Source organism: Chanodichthys erythropterus, chromosome 12 (assembly GCF_024489055.1).
Source record: "Chanodichthys erythropterus isolate Z2021 chromosome 12, ASM2448905v1, whole genome shotgun sequence".
In the NCBI taxonomy this organism is placed as follows: domain Eukaryota; kingdom Metazoa; phylum Chordata; class Actinopteri; order Cypriniformes; family Xenocyprididae; genus Chanodichthys; species Chanodichthys erythropterus.
The window spans coordinates 54,208,404-54,224,333 of record NC_090232.1 but is presented as its reverse complement, the minus strand read 5'-3'; the positions used below and the strand labels follow the sequence as shown (position 1 = coordinate 54,224,333).

At 38.5% G+C, this 15,930-nt stretch overlaps 2 protein-coding genes across 3 annotated transcripts; both read right to left on the bottom strand.

Annotated features, from left to right (window-relative positions):
* Positions 1 to 20: 20 nt before the first annotated feature.
* LOC137031921 (zinc finger protein 25-like) lies at positions 21 to 6,732 on the bottom strand. 2 transcript variants are annotated; one of them, XR_010896627.1, is made up of 6 exons: positions 6,618 to 6,732; positions 5,926 to 6,093; positions 5,359 to 5,737; positions 443 to 5,059; positions 234 to 265; positions 21 to 155 (listed from the first exon to the last, which is right to left on the bottom strand). XR_010896627.1 is itself a non-coding variant. In XM_067403306.1 (4 exons), the coding sequence occupies exons 2-4, from the start codon at positions 6,091 to 6,093 to the stop codon at positions 4,074 to 4,076; spliced, it is 1,533 nt and encodes a 510-aa protein (XP_067259407.1). In that variant the 5' UTR covers positions 6,618 to 6,732; the 3' UTR covers positions 357 to 4,073. The 2 variants fall into 2 exon arrangements, 1 of the variants encoding a protein (XP_067259407.1); XM_067403306.1 differs by lacking the exons at positions 21 to 155; positions 234 to 265 and having other exon boundaries at positions 357 to 5,059.
* Positions 6,733 to 7,634: 902 nt separating this feature from the next.
* Positions 7,635 to 14,982, bottom strand: LOC137032475 (zinc finger protein 585A-like). Its single transcript, XM_067404239.1, has 7 exons — positions 14,661 to 14,982; positions 12,404 to 13,502; positions 11,680 to 11,699; positions 11,089 to 11,165; positions 10,331 to 10,495; positions 9,752 to 10,142; positions 7,635 to 8,738 (listed from the first exon to the last, which is right to left on the bottom strand). Exons 1-7 carry the CDS (start codon positions 14,845 to 14,847, stop codon positions 7,639 to 7,641), a joined length of 3,039 nt encoding a protein of 1,012 aa, XP_067260340.1. The 5' UTR covers positions 14,848 to 14,982; the 3' UTR covers positions 7,635 to 7,638.
* Between the last annotated feature and the right edge of the window lie 948 nt (positions 14,983 to 15,930).

Sequence of the window (15,930 nt, the reverse complement as noted above, 5' to 3'; positions counted from 1 at the left end):
ACATCATGTAAAGGCTGTCCAAAGGCTGAACCTTACGCTGCCAGTCAAATTTCTCCGGATGATCTGGATACGGCTGCTTCCATCTCACGTGCTTTGCCTTCCGGTCCCTCTCAGATAGAAAGAGGTTCGGATAGACCGTGTTTGGATCCAAGTATCTGAAAACAAATGTAGAGAGCATTTTTACACAAGGTATTTTGGCTAAACACTGAAAATGTGTTTGTGTTTAAACCTACAATGTGTAATCCTGAAATCTTGCCCATTGTTTCTGTAGAAGAACAAGCACATTAAATTACTTTAAATAATGTGTACAACAAATGCAAAAAATGTCATAACATTACAATAGGGTCTTAATTATCAATAAGCAAAATTTTTGTTACAGTATTTGTTAATCTTTAAAGGATTATTTCACCTTAAAATGAAATTTAACCCAAGCTTTACTCACCTTCAAGCGATCCTAAGTGTATATGACTTTCTTCTTTCTGATGAACACAATCTGAGATATATTAATAAATATCCTGACACATCCAAGCTTTATAACTGCAGTGAATTGGAAAAAAAAATGAGCATGAAGCTGAAAAAAAGTGCATCTATCCATCATAAACGTACTCCACACGGCTTGGGGGTTTAATGAAGGCCTTCTGAAGGGAAGTGATGTATTTGTGTAAGAAAAATAACCATATTTGACAAGTTAAAAAGTAAAATAACTAGTTTCCACAGACCACCTTCCATATTCAACTTTGTAAGAAAGCATTGCGTCAGTTTTGCTTTTTTTCCGTAAGTTGAATACAGAAGGCGTAGGCGAGAGACGTTACACTTTCTTTCTAAAAAGGAAGGACTGCCGCTTTTGCGTAGTTTGTGCTTATTTGCAAACTGGCAACTTCAGTAGTAATGAAAAGATTTATCTTGAACTGTTAATGCAAACTATGTATAAACCTTAATTAAAGAATTTAATGATCACTTAAAAAGGAATTTTACCTAAGCTGTAGCCACACTGATCCAGCGGTTTGGAAAATGGATGGATGATAGGGATGGGCGAATCGATACTGATATAGTATTGAAACTCAAATAAAATTACTGATACTAAGATGTGTTTTTTACCAGTGATTTTGTTTATATAACAAGAAATTTAATATGTACATAATGCATTGAATTAGATGAACACCTGCGTTACCGAATAATTCTGTAGTACTATTTTCCTGCCCATCTGAACACATGCAAATGCAGCAAGACAGAACCAATCAATCACAAGAGATCGTTCGCTCTCTGCTGACACTTCATTCAAACAGGACAATGCTTATCAGAGGAAAGAAATACATGTTTGAGTTACTTCACAAAAAATTGTAATGGAAATTGTAGCATACATAATTTGTGCAATTACATTTATTTAAATTGAATGTTAAAAGTTCAAATGAATCACATTCTATTCTGTAACTAATGTTAAAGGGGTGGTTCAATGCGATTTCACTTTTTTATCTTTAGTTAGTGTGTAATTTTGCTGCTTGAGCATAAACAGTATCTGCAAAGTTACGACACTCAAAGTTCGACGCAAATGGAGATATTGTCTTTTAAAGTTATGGCAGTTTAATGCCTACAAAAACGACCGGTTTGGACTACAACAAGCTTCTTCCTGGGTTGGTGACATCATAAACCCTGCAAAACACGCCCCCGGGAACATGCAACAAAGTGGGCGAGGTCATGTGGTGCAGCATAATGGAAGCGGAAGAGTTGTGTACACCGTACACTGTACAACTCATTTTTGCTTCACTAGCCAGTTAGCTGTATTATAGTGCATACTTCAACAAACACCAACAAACGTCTATGTTCATAGACAAACAGTTGTTCATGCTATAAATTAAACGCTACCTTTACAAAAATGCGACTACTCAGTTATGTATTCGGCTACAGTAAACCTTTAAAGCTGCAGCTCTTGTGGGGTGTTCCCGGTCTGCAGTGGTCAGTATCTATCAAAAGTGCTCCAAGGAAGGAACAGTGGTGAACCGGAGACAGGGTCATGGGCAGACAAGGCTCATTGAAGGCTGGCCCGTGTGGTCCGATCCAACAGACGAGCTCCTGTAGCTCCAATTGCTCCAGAAGTTAATGCTGGTTCTGATAGGAAGGCGTCAGAATACACAGTGCATCAGTTTGTTGCGTATGGAGCTGCATAGCTGCAGACCAGTCAGGGTGCCCATGCTGACCCCTGTCCACCGCCGAAAGAGACAACAGTGGACACGTGAGCATCAGAACTGGACCACGGAGCAATGGAAGAAGGTGGCCTGGTCTGATGAATCACTTTTTCTTAAGAACCAATTTGCCTTTCCACGGGCAAGAGCCAGCACAGAGCCAGGCCTTTACGTCACTGTATATGTCTCATCTTTCACATCAACACTAGCACCAAACACAAACACACCAGGCTTGTTTGTGATGCATCCACACCGCACAGATTGATCGATGCACAACACCAAAGCACTGCGAGAGTGATCCAAAAGCACAAGGAGTCATATTCTCTACAAACGCTTCCACGGACCCGCGGCATTCTCTGATGTCACACCGATTGGTCTGTGCTGTTCCGTTGCATCTTGAACAAGCCTTCCATCATGATGCTTTGGCCAGTGTTCTGCTGGGAAATCTTGGGTCCTGCCATCCATGTGGATGTTACTTTGACACGTACCATGTACACCCTTTCATGGAAACGGTATTCCCTGGTGACTGTGGCCTTTCAGCAGGATAATGCTCTTGCCACAAAGCAAAAAATGGTTCAGGATTGGTTTGAGGAGCACAACAACGAGTTTGAGGTGTTGGAGCTAAACTGTGCAGGACAGGAGCAGGTTTGGGCACCCCTGTTCTAGACAGAAAATAGTAGGGGTGTAACGATACGCTCAGCTCACTATGCGGTACGTATCCCGATATGGAGGTCACGATACGTATCGCGATATGGAGGTCACGATACGTATCGCGATATTTTGAACAAAGTGAAACAGAAATTTTAATTTAAATTTAATTAAAAAACATTAACAAATTTCAATAATTTTCCTTGTTGTACATACAAGATCACATTTCAAGGTTTAATAAAAACCTTCTGTAGCCTATTCAAATTAACAGCTGAATAGGTCTGTCTGTCACTGGAAAAAAAAAAAAAAAAAAAAAAAATTAACATGAACTTAGAATTAAGAATCCTAAAGGACCGTTCACATTTCGCATAAAAAAAAAAAACAAAAAAAAAAACCATGAACCGCGCTCGCCAAGAGGATCAGGAAGTTTCAGCAAAGGATAAAATGATTTCTAGCTCTTGCATTAGCTTTACTACTAAATATAAAAACACCTTGTACAGCTATGATCAGCTGTTTGGCTGAGATTTTGATGTTTTGTTACGGAAAGGCCATAGCTGATCGATTGGTTCTTGTCACATGGCTTGCCGTCTGCTTGCGGATTTCTGAAAAGTAGAGAATTTTTCATGTCGATGCGTCTGGAAAACGCACCGCATACGCGTCACGGCCGTGTTGCTTCCATTGTGAGCGCCCATGCCGCATGGCTACATTTGAAATAACTGACTTGCACGCAGAAAAGTCGCAATATGTGAACGGCCCCACAGAACTTCTTAAAGCAAAGCATCGCAAGCATCTTTTGCTTTTCTGTGAGCACAGCTGTTGCTGTGGCACTGCGGTGAAAGAAAGCCACAACTTTTCTCACGCGACCAAGCAAGAGACTGACGCGAGAAACGTTTAAACCTACTTGCAAGATTTGATGTGTGCGCGAAACACTTACTGAACTAGAGAGCTGATTGAGACGCACCCTTAATATGCGGTGACAACACAGCTTCTCTCACTGCTACTTCCATGTTGCAGAGTAGGTCACGTCGGCAGCTCAACCACTAAGATTAGACTTCCGTCATATCGTAAAAGTATCGCCATCACTCTACGATGCATATCGTAACATTTTTGCATCGCAAAATATCGTACTGCGATATATCGTTACACCCCTAGAAAATAGTTTTAGGTTTTTTAAAAACCACAAAGTAGTGTTCCAGTAACACTGATGCTTGTTTTTTGATTTACACTAATGATTTTATGTTGAAGCTATGATGATTCTGGTTCAGTGTGTTTCTTCTTGTGACTCTGAAAAGCCCATTTAAAAGAGAAACTCTCGCCGCAGATGGAGCAGCGGTAAGGTTTCTCTCCTGTATGCCATCGCGTATGGATCCTCAGGTCACTTGATCGAGTGAAACTCCTGTCACAATCTGAGCATTTATAAGGTTTTTCTCCTGTATGAGTCCTCTGATGTATTTTTAAGTCACTTAGCTTATAAAAACCCTTCCCACAATCACCACAGCGATACGGTCTTTCTCCAGTGTGAACTCTCTGATGAACTTTGAAAGAATATGGACTAGCAAAGCTCTTCCCGCAGCAGGAGCACAGGTACGGTTTCTCTCCAGTGTGAATCCTCTCATGGGTTTTCCGGTGAGTCAAATGATTGAACCGTTTCTCACAGTATGAACACTGATGGGGTTTGAAATCAGAGTGTCTTTGTTGGTGTGACTTTAGAAGAGTTAAGTTTGTAAAGTTTTTCCCACATTCACTGCACTGATATGGCCTTCCATCGGTGTGTTTGTGTAGATGGTTCTTCAAAAGGGTCATCTGGTTGAAGCTCTTCTCGCAGTGAGGGCACTTGTACGGCTTTTCACCCGTGTGGATTCTCATATGAGATGTAAGATGTGCGTTGGTGCGGAAATATTTGTTACACACGTTGCATTGTAAAGTCTTTTCACTGTGTGTGTTTATATGAGCTCTCATACTATAAGGAGTGGTGAAAAAATCCTTCCCGCACTGTTCGCAGTGAAACTCCTTCTTCACGGTGTGCTCTTTTGAATGAAGTTTCCTCTCTGCATAAGTAGGAAAGCTGAGGTCGCATATCTTGCAGGGAAAGTCTTTCTGTTCCAAGTGTTTTCTCTTATGTCTCGCTAAATTTTCCTGTTTGTTGAATGTTTTTCCACAGTCGGTCACTGTCTGTCGCTCTTTGGATGTAAAGGCAGTTTCTCCATCAGAAGACGAACCAGCGTTGTCATCTGAAAGGAACAAAATGGGCATAAAATATCAAACTTTCTCTATATATCCCTTTTTGGGCTGAATGATCAGTCAAAATAAAACTGAAATTGTGATGTCTCAGTGCAGTTATTAAACTGTAAAAGCTTTGTTGTAAATAAATAAATAAATAAATACAAAGTCTATTATTTAATCAGTGTGCAGCTCATGATTTGTCATTCTCAGTGTCTCAAATTTAGGTCAGCATATACATGATATCTTTAAAATAATAATAATTATCTTGCTCATTCAGCATTTCTGGACATAAAATGAAGAAACATACCTGAAGGAACAAAATCGTCATCATCATCAACATCGTCATTTTGATCTTCATCCTCATGCTTAATCTGATCATCATCAACCTTCATCTGATCCTCCTTGTGTCTCTGTTGTTGTTCCTCTGCTGTGTTTTTTTCTCCTCTGCTCTCTATCAGGTTCCTGCAGTCCACCAGTTTGACGGAGCACATCTTCAGCGGTGTCTGCAGCATCTGCTGTTCTCCAGCGTTACAGTCAGAGGTTTGATCAGCGGATCCATGATCCTGAGCGTCAGTATAACACAGTAAAGTGAGGCTGAGCTCTGAGTCCTGTGTGTCTCTGGATCTCCAGACTGAATCCTGAGCTTCTGTCCCATCAGTCACACAAACTGAAACCTTCTCCAGATCCTGACAAACACAAATAAACAACAACCTGTTGATATTAGCCTCATTACTCAGCAGTTATCTCTAGTGGTTATATTGGTGATTAGATGAGCATATTTAGCTGCTGGTTTAATTTGAGATGTGCGTAAGAAGTGAGAAGCTAACAAAACTTTGGTTTGATTGAGCTGAAGGATGAAATGAGCCGCTCAAACCTCTCTGTTGGGTTTGTCTCCTCTTTCTCTCAGCTTTGCCTCCAGTGACGCCACCTCTTTCTTCAGCTGACAGATTTCACTGATGAAATCCTCAATATCCAGCATGGACAGATCAGTTCCTACTGATTTACAGCAGATCACGTCCATCTGCGCTTTCATGCTCAACATCTTAACACAAACACATCATCATTAATACAAGATGTATTTGACACTTGACAAACTCAAATGACTGTTTAAAATTATGAAAAACAGATTGTTATTTCTGAGAATATTCATAAATATAAATTTCAGTGTTTAGGCATGTTTACGTTTAGTTTCATTACTGTAAGAATATCATTGTAATACATTATTATCTAAAACTTAAATTCAGCTGCTGTATTTAATAAACACATATTTCAGAAATTAGCCAAAACATTCTTGTGATATTCGTTTCTAAGCTTCCTTTAAGTGTCCAGCATTTAAAATTGAACGTGTTAACTGTAACTTACAAATATCAGTTATAACACAGATGCTGTAGTAAGCAATGATAACGTGTCTATACTATTTTCACGTTACTGTGTTGAAATCATGATTAATTATTTTACTATTTAAGGATAAAAAGCAAATAAGAAGCTCATTAAAACACTAAAAACAGAAAATCAACAATCACATAAACAGCTAAAAAAAAACAAAAAAAACAACAAGAAACATACCTCAGTCTCAGCGCGCCAGCCTTTGTTCTTCAGCGGTTTTACCGGCGGACTGAAGAGCGTCAGAGCGCCCCCTACATGATCCTGTAACACCTGCAAGTCAGTAGTATCTACTCTACAGCAACTTCCTCCATCGTTTTCTCGATCAAAAATAAGATTAATTTCAGCTGCGCAGCTATGAACGTGAAAATGCCGCCAAAAACCGTTAACATCCGCCTGTTGTTGTGTTGTTTTTTTTTTTTTTTAGTTAACTTAAAAGGCAATAGTTTTTATGGTAAACGTTAAACTGTTTAAATGATGAGCACAATGTACGTTTTAGCTGTTGTTTTTGTACTTGATTTGTACATAGATATAACGTTATCGTACGTTTTTTATTGCATTTCTGCTTCCGAATCAGTTAAGTTCGGTATGAACTGAGGAAAAATAACGGCCATTTCTTGCTATGATGGTACTGTTTACCAAAAAGAAAAAGACAAAATAGAGCTGTGGCTGAAATTTGTTTTCACGTGAGATAATATGCCAAATAAATCTGCACATTAAAGTGAAGTTATGTAGCTGCTACAAAAAACACGCTGTATTTTCACCCAGATGATTATTTTTTTTGCACCTTACAAAGTGGGGCACAAATGCTCTGGGAAAACACATGAAATTGAAAATGAATAACATAGTGTGAAAGGAAAATCTCTTTCTTAATTAAATAAAACTCATCCCAATGAAAACAATCCAACAATGGAAAAAAGTCCTACAATCATAATTTAAACCACTTTTCAACACGTTTAACAGTGTTGCAAGCACTCAGATACTATTTTGAGGCTTATAATAGGTAGACTTAAATCTGTCAATTTTAGGACACAATCATTGTTCTATTCTTTCGAACAGAACTTAATTTACAGAGTGTGGCTCAATCCATCTACTCTCCCAATCCACATGAAAGCTCAATGCGTCACTGCCCCCTACTGGCAGAAAGAGCTCAATGTACAGTTTCAGGATGAGTCTTTTATCCAGATTTACTGATGAAAAAACACTATGATGATTCTGGATCAGTTTGTTCTTTAGCGTGTTTCTTCTGGTGGGTCTGAAAACCCCCTAAATAAGCAAATCTCTCGCCGCAGATGGAGCAGCGGTAAGGTTTCTCTCCTGTATGAACTCGCTCATGAGTCTTTAGGATGTCTAATCGAGCAAAAGTCTTGTCACACTGAGAACACTTGTACGGTCTTTCTCCTGTATGAATCCTCTTGTGATTTTGCAAGGTACCACATTTCCTGAAACTCTTCCCACAAACGCTGCAGTGATACGGTCTTTCTCCAGTGTGAACTCTTTGATGAAGTATAAGATGAGATGGATCAAAAAATCTCTTCCCACAGTAGGAGCACAGGTACGGTCTCTCTCCGGTGTGAATCCTCTCATGATAAATCAAATATGATTTGTGACGGAATCGTTTATCACAATGTGAACACTGGTACGGTTTCTCCTCAGAGTGTATTTTTTTATGTGACTTAAGACAAGTTGAGTTTGTAAACGTTTTCCCACATTCGCTGCACTGGTACGGCCTCTCATTGGTGTGAACACGCACATGGGTCTTCAGATGGGGTTTGTGGTTGTAACTCTTCTCGCAGTAAGGGCACTTGTGTCGCTTTTCACCCGTGTGGCTTCTCATATGAGAGTTTAGATTCCCTTTAGTGATGAAATACTTGTCACACTCGCTGCAGTGGAAAGGCTTTTCACCCGTGTGAATTCGCTTGTGAACAGTAAGACTGCTTTTGATGCTGAAATTCTTATCACATTCGCTGCATTGGAAAGGCTTTTCACCAGTGTGTGACTTTGTGTGAACTCTCATATTAAAAAGAGTGGTGAAAAAATCCTTCCCGCACTGTTCACAGTGAAACTCCTTCTTCATCTTGTGCTCTTTTGTATGAAGTCTCCTCTCTTCTAAGGTAGGAAAGCTGATTTCACATATCCAGCAGGTGAAATCTTTCTGTTCTGTGTGTGTTCTCTCATGTCTCGCTAAATTAATCTCTGAGCTCAATGTTTTCCTACAGGTGGAGCAGGAAAATCTCTTGACCTTCAGCTGGTCTTTTGATTTTGGGGTTGTTTCTTCATCAGAATATGATCTGCCATTCTCATCTGAAAGAAAAAAAAAAAGGTATTAAAATGTCTTACTTAAAATTAACAAACTTTAAAATAAGGAAATAGATTTAATGAATCTTCAACTTATCATATAGAAATTCTATAATATCTATCTATATTTGTTTATAACTTCCAGAGCTTAGAAATGAATCAAAACGAATTTGAAACTGTGATGCTGCTGATGATACCGATACTAAATTTTTAGACTTAATTGTCTTCATGGCAAATGTATTCAAACATATAATTAACAGTAAATAAGCTCCTCTCTAGGTTTTTTTTTTATTTTTTGTGAACATTGGAAAACATTCCTGATGTAAATGTGACACTTTGTGTGACATATTGTTCACAAGCTGCTTCATTGATGTCCTTCCATGGTTTAAACACAGATTAAGTGATTACATGAGACATGATATATTCCAGTGAGTTGTAGGCTACTGTATCTTTCAACATACCTTTCATGCATGTTTTTCGAGATATTACGTTTATTAATGTGGAAGAAAAGACTTGCACTCTGCACTGCCGCATGATCTAAGGCGCTAAAGCAATAGGTCACGTCACATTTAAGAGCGGCAAAATGCCATTTATTTGAATTTCATGATAAAATGGACAGAATTAGAAAACGGAGACTTTATTTCTTATCAAGAGTAACAAAGCACAAATATCTTATAGAATAATGTTTGATGTAGCGAAAATAAAAAAGACAGACCTGGCAACCCTGGCTTGAACTACAGGCGATTCATAGGGTCAAATAGAGCCTGCTTTAACGTGGCTAACTGTTAAATAAATTCAACACGAGAGATTTTCTTCACACACAGTATGAGTTGCGGTCACGTTTTTCCCCACCGTTTGTTGGCCAATACATCAATTCATCTCTGTGATACAGTGTTTATAACATGTTGGTTCACAGTAAATAATGTCTGCACCTGCTGACTTAGGAACACAACTAAATTTTAACCAAGATTCTTATTATGATTTGCCACAACAAAAGATGATAAATGGAAGAAACATACCTGAAGGAATAAAATCATTATCATCATTTTTATTTTTCTCTTCCTCATTCTCTTCATCTTCAGCATCATTTCCTTCATCATCCTTATTAAAATTCTTCTCCTCCTCCACGTGTCTCTGTTGTTGTTCCTCTGCTGTGTTTTTTTCTCCTCTGCTCTCTATCAGGTTCCTGCAGTCCACCAGTTTGACGGAGCACATCTTCAGCGGCGTCTGCAGCATCTGCTGTTCTCCAGCGTTACAGTCAGAGGTTTGATCAGCGGATCCATGATCCTGAGCGTCAGTATAACACAGTAAAGTGAGGCTGAGCTCTGAGTCCTGTGTGTCTCTGGATCTCCAGACTGAATCCTGAGCTTCTGTCCCATCAGTCACACACACTGAAACCTTCTCCAGATCCTGACAAACACAAATAAACAACAACCTGTTGATATTAGCCTCATCACTCAGCAGTTATCTCTAGTGGTTATATTGGTGATTAGATTAGCATATTTTTCTGATGGTTTAATTTGAGATGTGCGTAAGAAGTGAGAAGCTAACAAAACTTTGGTTTGATTGAGCTGAAGGATGAAATGAGCCGCTCAAACCTCTCTGTTGGGTTTGTCTCCTCTTTCTCTCAGCTTTGCCTCCAGTGACGCCACCTCTTTCTTCAGCTGACAGATTTCACTGATGAAATCCTCAATATCCAGCATGGACAGATCAGTTCCTACTGATTTACAGATCACATCCATTTGGGCTTTCATGGTCAACATCTGAACACAAACACATCATCATTACTAAAAGACACATTTATAATTGACTGACACTTATCAAACTCAAAATGATTGTTTAGAATTATGAAGGATAACAGAACTACACAAGGAGAGATTGTAATTTCAGAGAATATTCATATATATTAATTTGACATAACTTGTTTATGTTTAGTTTCATGATTGTAAAAATATTATAATACGGGATAATTATCTAACAGTTAAATTTAGCTGCTGGATTTAATAAAGATTTCAGTAACATTGCTGTGATATTGTTTCTAAGCTTCCTTTAAGTGTCCAGCATTTAAAATTAAACGTGTTAACTGCTTTATAACAGATATCACAATTAAAACGTAGATGTTGTAATAAGCAATGATAAATGTGATACTATTACAAATGTAGTTACTGTGGTAAAATCATGGTTAATTCTAATTAACCATGATTTTACAACCGTAACCACATTTCTTTACGAATAAAAAGCGAAAAGCTTCTTTAAAAGTGTTTCATCATGTTTAAGGATAAAAAGAAGAATCTCATTAAAACACTAAAACAGAAAATCAACATTCACACAAACAGTTTAAAAATACAAAACATACCTCCTCAGCGGCAGCCTTCGTTTTCTTCAGCGGTTTACCGGCGGACTGAAGAGCGTCAGAGCGCCCCCTACAGGATCCTGTAACACCTGCAAGTCAGTAGTGTCTACTTTCTCCGTCGTTCCGCGATCAAAAATAAGCTGAATTTCAGTGGCGCAGCTACGAACGTGAAAATGCCGCCAAAACCGTAAGCTAACACCCGACTGTTTTTTTTTTTAACAGACTATGCTTGTTTTTTATGGTAAATGTTCAAATGATGATCGATGTAAGTTTTAACTGTTATTATTTTTTGTACTTGATTTGTCATGTTTACTGCGCCATTACTTTATTTCCTTACCGTATTTTATTGCATTTCTAGTGTCCGAATCAGTTCAGCTCGTTATGAACTGAGGAAAAATAAAGGTCATTGCTATGATGGTACTGACCAAAAAAAAAAGAGAGCTGTACACGTGGCTGAAATTAGTTTTCACGTGAGATAATGCCAAATAAATCTTTACATTAAATAGAAATTATGTAGCCTATACAAAAAAACACATAAAAAAAACATGCTGCATTACACCCAGATGATTAATTTTTTTGCGGTAAATATCTCACCTGGAATGGTGGCACAAACGCTCTGGGAAAACACATGAAATTAAAAATTGATAACATAGTGTGAAAGGAAAACCTCTTTCTTGATGAAATAAAACTCACCCTAATGAAAACCATCCAACAATGGAAAAAAGGCCTTACAATCATACTTAGGCTAAGCCACTTTTCAACACGTTTAACAGCATTGCATGCACTCATAGATATTATTTTGAATGTTAAGACTTGTATGGCTTAATATAACAAAATTATGTCTCTTAATGAAATATGTAGTAGAAAACCCATGACATATTTGGACCGATTTGGACAATGGGCGGCACCATTTTAATTTGGTGCACTGTGCGTGATGTCAAATGATTGCACTCACTGATACTGACACTGTTATATTGCTATTTTTAACGCAACACAACCTTGGAATATAAAATATGATGCCACATTGTGCAGCTTTTTGGTACATATTTCTGTAAGATACATAATTTACGTTATATTAAGCCATACAAGTCTTAACACCAGGGGTTCCCTTTAATAGATCGAGTTCATCTGTCACGTTTAAGGTACAATCGTTGTTCTATTCAGTCGAACACAATTTTATTTACAGTTTGGTTCAATCCATCTCTACTCTCCCAAATCACATGAAAGCTCAATGCTACACTGCCCCCTACTGGCAGAAAGATCTCAATGTACAGTTTCAGGATGAGTCTTTTATCCAGATTTACTGATGAAAAGACACTATGATGATTCTGGAGCAGTTTGTTCTTTAGTGTGTTTCTTCTGGTGAGTATAAAAACTACCTAAATAAGTGAATCTCTCGCCGCAGATGGAGCAGCGGTAAGGTTTCTCTCCTGTATGAACTCGCTCATGAGTCTTCAGGATGTCTAATCGAGCGAAAGTCTTGTCACACCGAGAACACTTGTACGGTCTTTCTCCTGTATGAATCCTCTTGTGCTTTTGTAAGGTATCAAATTTACTGAAACTCTTCCCACAAACGCTGCAGTGATACGGCCTTTCTCCAGTGTGAACTCTTTGATGAAATGTAAAATGAGCTGGATTAGAAAAGCTCTTCCCGCAGTAGGAGCACAGGAACGGTTTCTCTCCGGTGTGAGTCCTCTCATGATGAATCAAACTACATTTGTGACGGAATCGTTTCTCACAGTGTGAACACTGATATGGTTTCTCCTTAGAGTGTATTATTTGGTGTGATCTTAGAGAACTTGAGTCCTTACAGGTTTTCCCACATTCACTGCACTGGTACGGCCTCTCATTGGTGTGAACACGCACATGGGTCTTCAGATGGGGTTTGTGGTTGAAGCTCTTCTCGCAGTGAGGGCACTTGTATGGCTTTTCACCCGTGTGGATTCTCATATGAGCATCAAGATTCCCTTTGGTGGTGTAATTCTTGTCACACTCGCTGCAGTGGAAAGGCTTTTCACCCGTGTGAATTCGTTTGTGAGCAGTAAGACTTCTTTTGGTACTGAAATTCTTGTCACATTCGCTGCATTGGAAAGGCTTTTCACCAGTGTGTGACTTTGTGTGAACTCTCATATTAGAAGGTGTGGTGAAAAAATCCTTCCCGCACTGTTCACAGTGAAACTCCTTCTTCACGTTGTGCTCTTTTGTATGACGTCTCCTCTCTTCTAAGGTAGGAAAGCTGATGTTGCATATCTTGCAGGTGAAATATTTCTGTTCTGTGTGTGTTCTCTCATGTCTCGCTAAATTACGCTGTGAACTCAATGTTTTCCCACAGGTGGTACAGGAAAAACTCTTGATCTTCAGTTGATCTTTTGATGTTGAGACTGTTTCTTCATCAGTAGATGAACTGCCATTCTCATCTGAAAAGAAAATGGTATTAAAATGTCAAAGCTATTGAAAGAGATGCTTCAAGAGGTCATTGATCCTCTTCTTAATATCATTAATTCATCTTTGTCGTTAGGATACGTACCAAAAACTTTTAAGCTGGCTATTATTTTCACCACAACTATTTTCCTTTTTTAGAAAGAAATAATATCTGTGAGGATTTCCAGTCAGGATTTAGACTGTACCATAGTACTGGGACTGCTCTCATTAGAGTTACTAATGATTTGCTCTTATCATCAGATCGTGGTTGTATCTCTCTATTAGTGTTACTGGATCTTAGTGCTGCATTTGACACTATCGATCACAATATTCTTTTAAATAGACTCGAAAACTATGTTGGCATTAGTGGAATTGCATTGTCATGGTTCAAATCATACTTATCTGACCGTTATCAGTCTGTAGTAGTAAACGATGAGATGTCATATTGATTGTACATGCTACCCTTGGGAGATATCATTAGGAAGCATGGCGTTAGTTTTCCCTGTTACGCTGATGATACTCAGCTCTATATTTCTTCGCGCCCTGACGAAACTTCGCTAAATTAAAACTGGATGACCAGTAATTTCCTACTACTAAATTCTGAAAAAACAGAGATTCTAATTATTGGACAAAAAACTTCCTCACGTAATAACCTAGAATACTGTCTAACACTTGATGGCTGCTCTGTTAAGTCTTCGTCGTCGGTTAGGAACCTGGGTGTGCTCTTTGATACCAATCTTTCATTTGAAGGCCATGTTACTAGCATCTGTAAAACTGCATTCTTCCATCTTAAAAATATATCTAAACTACGACATATGATCTCAATGACAAATGCGGAACAGTTAGTTCATGCGTTCATGACCTCAAGGTCAAGACTGTAATGCTCTACTGGGTGGTTGCCCTGCACACTTCTGGGCTGTTTTCAGTTGAGATGAAGGACCTGCATCTATACATGAAGATAACAGAGCCATGAAGTATCAACAAAACTATACCGTGTGAAGGCCTCCTTCCCTTTCCTTTCCCTATGTATAGATAAAACGCATTAAAAGCCATTAAAAAGGTGTCATGTAATTAGCCCCTAAGTTAATAATTAATGATTTTTACCACGGAAGTGATTCAATCAAAAAATTACTTTTTGATTGGAAGAAACATACCCGAAGGAATAAAATCATTATCGTCATCATTTCTATTATTCTCATCCTCCTCATTATAATCATCAATCCCATCCTCCTCGTGTCTCTGTTGTTGTTCCTCTGCTGTGGTTTTTTCTCCTCTGCTCTCTATCAGGTTCCTGCAGTCCACCAGTTTGACGGAGCACATCTTCAGCGGCGTCTGCAGCATCTGCTGTTCTCCAGCGTTACAGTCAGAGGTTTGATCAGCGGATCCATGATCCTGAGCGTCAGTATAACACAGTAAAGTGAGGCTGAGCTCTGAGTCCTGTGTGTCTCTGGATCTCCAGACTGAATCCTGAGCTTCTGTCCCATCAGTCACACACACTGAAACCTTCTCCAGATCCTGACAAACACAAATAAACAACAACCTGTTGATATTAGCCTCATCACTCAGCAGTTATCTCTAGTGGTTATATTGGTGATTAGATTAGCATATTTAGCTGCTGGTTTAATTTGAGATGTGCGTAAGAAGTGAGAAGCTAACAAAACTTTGGTTTGATTGAGCTGAAGGATGAAATGAGCCGCTCAAACCTCTCTGTTGGGTTTGTCTCCTCTTTCTCTCAGCTTTGCCTCCAGTGACGCCACCTCTTTCTTCAGCTGACAGATTTCACTGATGAAATCCTCAATATCCAGCATGGACAGATCAGTTCCTACTGATTTACAGCAGATCACGTCCATCTGCACTTTCATGCTCAACATCTGAACACAAACACATCACGAAAAGACACATTTATAAAGATCTGATCATACTCAAAATGAAAGCAGAGCTACTCTGAACTGATCTGTTAATAAAAATAGTATTTTTCATTGCTCTGAACATTAAAACATACTAATTACATACTAAATACTAACACTTAATCAGATACAAATGAATGTTTAGATGTGTTTATTTTTAGTTTCATTAATGAGTAGGAATGTCAGACATTATTTTATCATTATTTGTTGACATTATCTAACACTTAGTTGCTATGTTTAACAAACGCATATTTTATAAATTAAACATGATATTGTGAGTCCTTTTAACAGTGTCCAGCATTGGAAATTAAACTATGTTTTTACTACAAATGTCATTATTTTATTTCTGTGGTAAAATGTCTGGTTACTGTAGTATTTTTACAGTAGTATTTTAGTATTAGATTTTTTGGGAATAAACAGCGAGGAAACGCTTAACTTAAACTCATTAAAACGCCAAAGACAGAAAATCAACAATCACAAGCGACTAAAATACATTACCTCAGTCTCAGCGCGGCAG